This window comes from Aedes albopictus, chromosome 1 (genome assembly GCF_035046485.1).
Source record: "Aedes albopictus strain Foshan chromosome 1, AalbF5, whole genome shotgun sequence".
Taxonomy (NCBI): Eukaryota; Metazoa; Arthropoda; class Insecta; order Diptera; family Culicidae; genus Aedes; species Aedes albopictus.
In genome coordinates this window covers 282,730,407-282,734,279 of record NC_085136.1, presented here as the reverse complement: position 1 = coordinate 282,734,279, position 3,873 = coordinate 282,730,407, and the positions used below count along the sequence as shown (strand labels likewise).

Sequence of the window (3,873 nt, the reverse complement as noted above, 5' to 3'; positions counted from 1 at the left end):
TATGCTAAGGTGACACTTTGAAGAAGAAGACATTTTCCATTATTCGTTGTTAGACCTCCAAAGAAGAAGCACCTAATAAACTATTAACTGTTAACAAGTCAACACTTACTCTGGAGTCTACAATAATTTTGGCGGCGAGAAGTACGAACTGAAGTCAACCTCAAGTCACTCGACGGAACAATCTTTGAAGTACTATAGGAAGAAATGCCCGACGACGACCTGAAGAACGCCATCCTGCGGCTGACGGATCTTATCGTTCAGCAGCAGCAGCGGATATCGGCACTAGAACGGTCTGAAGCATCCGCTGACGGATGTGAGAAGATAATCGAATCGCTCGCCTCCGGGATTCAAGAGTTCCAGTTCGATCCTGACAACGGCTTATTCTTTGACTCGTGGTATTCAAGATACGAAGATGTTTTTAAAGAGGACGGAAAACGCTTGGACGACGCTGCCAAGGTGAGGTTACTTCTCCGAAAGCTGAGTACGACGGTTCATGAGCGGTACGTGGACAGTATTCTTCCGAAGCACCCAAGGGAGTTCAAGCTGGACGAAACCGTTGGCAAGCTCAAGAAACTGTTCGGCCGTCGGAAGTCAATTTTCCATGCAAGGTACCAGTGTTTGCAGTATTTCAAAAACGAAGCAGACGATTTTACCTCGTACGCAGCAAAGGTGAACAAGCACTGCGAGGCGTTCCAGCTGTCGAAGCTATCCAGCGACCAGTTCAAGGCACTTCAATTCATCTGCGGTTTACAATCACCTCGTGATGCCGATGTTCGAGCAAGGCTAATCTCCAAGCTTGAAGCTGAAGAAACCACACCGGCAAGACCAGATGGACCTAGCACGATCACCTTGGAGAACCTGGTTGAAGAATGTCATCGTATTGTGAACCTGAAACAAGACACGCAAATGGTAGAGAGCAAGGACAAGCACATCAATGCCATCTCTCGAAACAACAAAGACACGGCTCAAAAGAAGTTCAAGACCCCCAAGACGCCTTGCTGGAAATGTGGCGATTTGCATTACATCCGCTTTTGTCCATTCTCCAGTCACACTTGCAGCAAGTGCAAGCAGAAAGGCCACAAAGAAGGGTACTGCTCGAACGAAAAAGTCAAGCCTAAACCATTCAATCAATTCAAACCTAAGGATAATCTGAAGACGAAGGGAATTTTCTCAGTTCGCAACGTGGTGAGTAGGCGTAAATTCGTCACAGTGGAGCTCAACGGTGTTGCAGTCAAGCTTCAACATGATTCGGCATCCGATATCACAGTCATTTCCGAAGAAAACTGGATCAAGATTGGACGACCACCGACTCGGAACACTGATGAGGCAGCAATCACCGCATCTGGAGACAATTTGAAGCTTCTGGCCGAGTTGCACACTGAAGTCACCATCGGAAACGTGAGTAAAACGGGGCGCATTTTCATTTCAAACAATCCGGACTTGAATGTGCTGGGAATCGAAACCATGGACTTGTTCGACCTCTGGTCTGTTCCAATCAACAGTCTAGTCAATTCAGTCCAGCAGCGTCCTGAGGATTTCACCAAGCAACTGAAGGAGAAGTTCCCGGAAGTGTTCAGGAGTACTTTGGGTCGGTGCACGAAAGCAAAAATCAAGCTGTTCCTGAAGGAGGATGCCCGTCCGGTTTATTGCCCGAAGCGACCGGTGGCTTATGCGGCTCTTCCAAAGGTAGATGCGGAACTCCAGCGGCTCCAGGACAAAGGAATAATTTCTCCTGTGCAGTTCTCGGATTGGGCTGCTCCGATAGTCGTCGTGCGCAAGGCGGACAACATTTCTGTACGTGTATGCGGGGACTATTCTACCGGCTTGAACAACGCTCTCGAATCCGATCGACATCCTCTTCCACACCCTGATGATCTTTTCGCTGAACTGTCAGGAGCGCGGTATTTCACTCACCTAGACTTGTCAGACGCCTATCTGCAAGTTGAAGTAGATGAAGCATCAAGAAAGCTGCTTACTGTGAATACACATCGAGGTTTGTTCCAGTATAATCGCCTACCACCAGGAGTCAAATCAGCACCAGGAGCTTTTCAACGCATCATCGACAGTATGGTTGCCGGAATACCTGGAGTGAAGCCTTACCTGGATGACATCTTGATCGCTGGTAGGACCAAGGAAGAACACGATCGAAGTTTGTATGCTGTCCTTGAGCGAATTCGGGAATTTGGATTCCACCTCAACATCGAAAAATGCAAGTTTGCCGTTACGCAAATCAAGTTCCTTGGACACGTGGTGGACAAAGACGGTATCCGGCCGGATCCATCCAAGACACTAGCGATTTCCCAAATGCCACCACCGAAGGACGTGAAGCAGTTGCGATCTTACTTAGGAGCCATCAATTATTACGGACGATTCGTGAAGCAGATGAAGGAACTGAGAGCCCCCCTCGATAACCTGCTGAAGAAGGACGGCCGTTGGAACTGGTCATCTGAGTGTCAACAATCATTCGACAAATTCAAGTCAATTCTTTGCTCGAAGCTGCTCTTGACTCATTTTGACCCAACCAAGGAAATAATTGTTGCAGCGGACGCATCCAAATACGGACTGGGAGCAGTAATCATGCATCGCTTTCCATCCGGTGAGATCAAAGCTATTGCACATGCTTCAAGATCATTGACGTCAGCGGAAGCCAACTATGGACAGATTGAAAAAGAAGCCCTGGCACTAATTTTCGGAGTAACTCGTTTTCACAAGATGTTATACGGACGAAGATTCATCCTTCAAACGGATCACCAACCGCTGATCAAGATTTTTGGTTCAAAAAAGGGTATTCCAGTGTATACTGCCAATAGACTGCAACGTTGGGCCCTCACTTTGCTCCTGTACGATTTTGAAATTCAGCACGTGTCGACCGACAAGTTTGGATGCGCAGATATTTTATCCCGATTGATGTCCACCCAAAGCCGACCGGATGAAGATTACGTTCTCGCAGCAATACATGTGGAAAACGAAGTCAAAGCTGTTATCTCCGATACGATTAACAAGCTACGTTACGTTCAACATGATTGTTGCTGAAACTCGCAAGGATCAAGTTTTACAGCAAGTCATGCATTTCCTGAAAGAAGGTTGGTCGGTAAATGGCAAGAAGATTATTGATCCTGCAGTCAGAAAATTCCATGCCCGGCGCGACGGTTTGCAGATAGTCGACAACTGTTTGATGTTTGGCGATCGTATTGTTGTTCCTGAAAAATTTCGAAAGCAAGTTATCCGTCAGCTCCACAAGGGACACCCTGGAATGGACCGAATGAAGTCTTTGGCGAGAAGCTACGTGTATTGGCCAAACATTGACGAGGATGTTCAACAGTTTGTACGTGAATGCAGATCCTGTGCTGAAGCAGCGAAAGTTCCAACGAAAACTACTTTGGAATCCTGGCCGATGTGCACGCATCCAATGCAACGTATCCACATAGACTATGCTGGTCCAATCAACGGATATCATTACCTGGTGATAGTAGATGCCTATTCCAAATGGCCAGAAATTTTCCGAACGCGCAACATAACGACTACTGCAACGTTAGAAATCCTTCGTGAAACCTTCGCCCGATACGGAAATCCGGAAACCCTAGTTTCGGATAATGGAACGCAGTTTACAAGTGAACAATTTCAACAGTTCTGTCAAGAGAACGGAATCAATCACATGCGCACAGCTCCATACCACCCTCAATCAAACGGTCAAGCTGAACGGTTTGTGGATTCATTGAAACGCGGACTCAAGAAGCTTAGTGGAGGGGAGAACACACCAACTATTGAGCATCTCCAAACATTTCTGTTTGCATACCGCAATACACCAAACAAATGTACTCCACAATCAAGAACTCCAGCGCAGATGTTTCTTGCCAGACCAGCTCGCACAAC

The 3,873-nt window shown here is 47.0% G+C and overlaps 1 protein-coding gene across 1 annotated transcript; it reads left to right on the top strand.

The window, feature by feature from the left end:
• Nucleotides 1-204: 204 nt before the first annotated feature.
• On the top strand, nt 205-3,033 carry LOC134291901 (uncharacterized protein K02A2.6-like). Its single transcript, XM_062860296.1, has one exon. It carries the CDS (start codon nt 205-207, stop codon nt 3,031-3,033), a length of 2,829 nt encoding a protein of 942 aa, XP_062716280.1.
• The last annotated feature ends 840 nt before the right edge of the window (nt 3,034-3,873 follow it).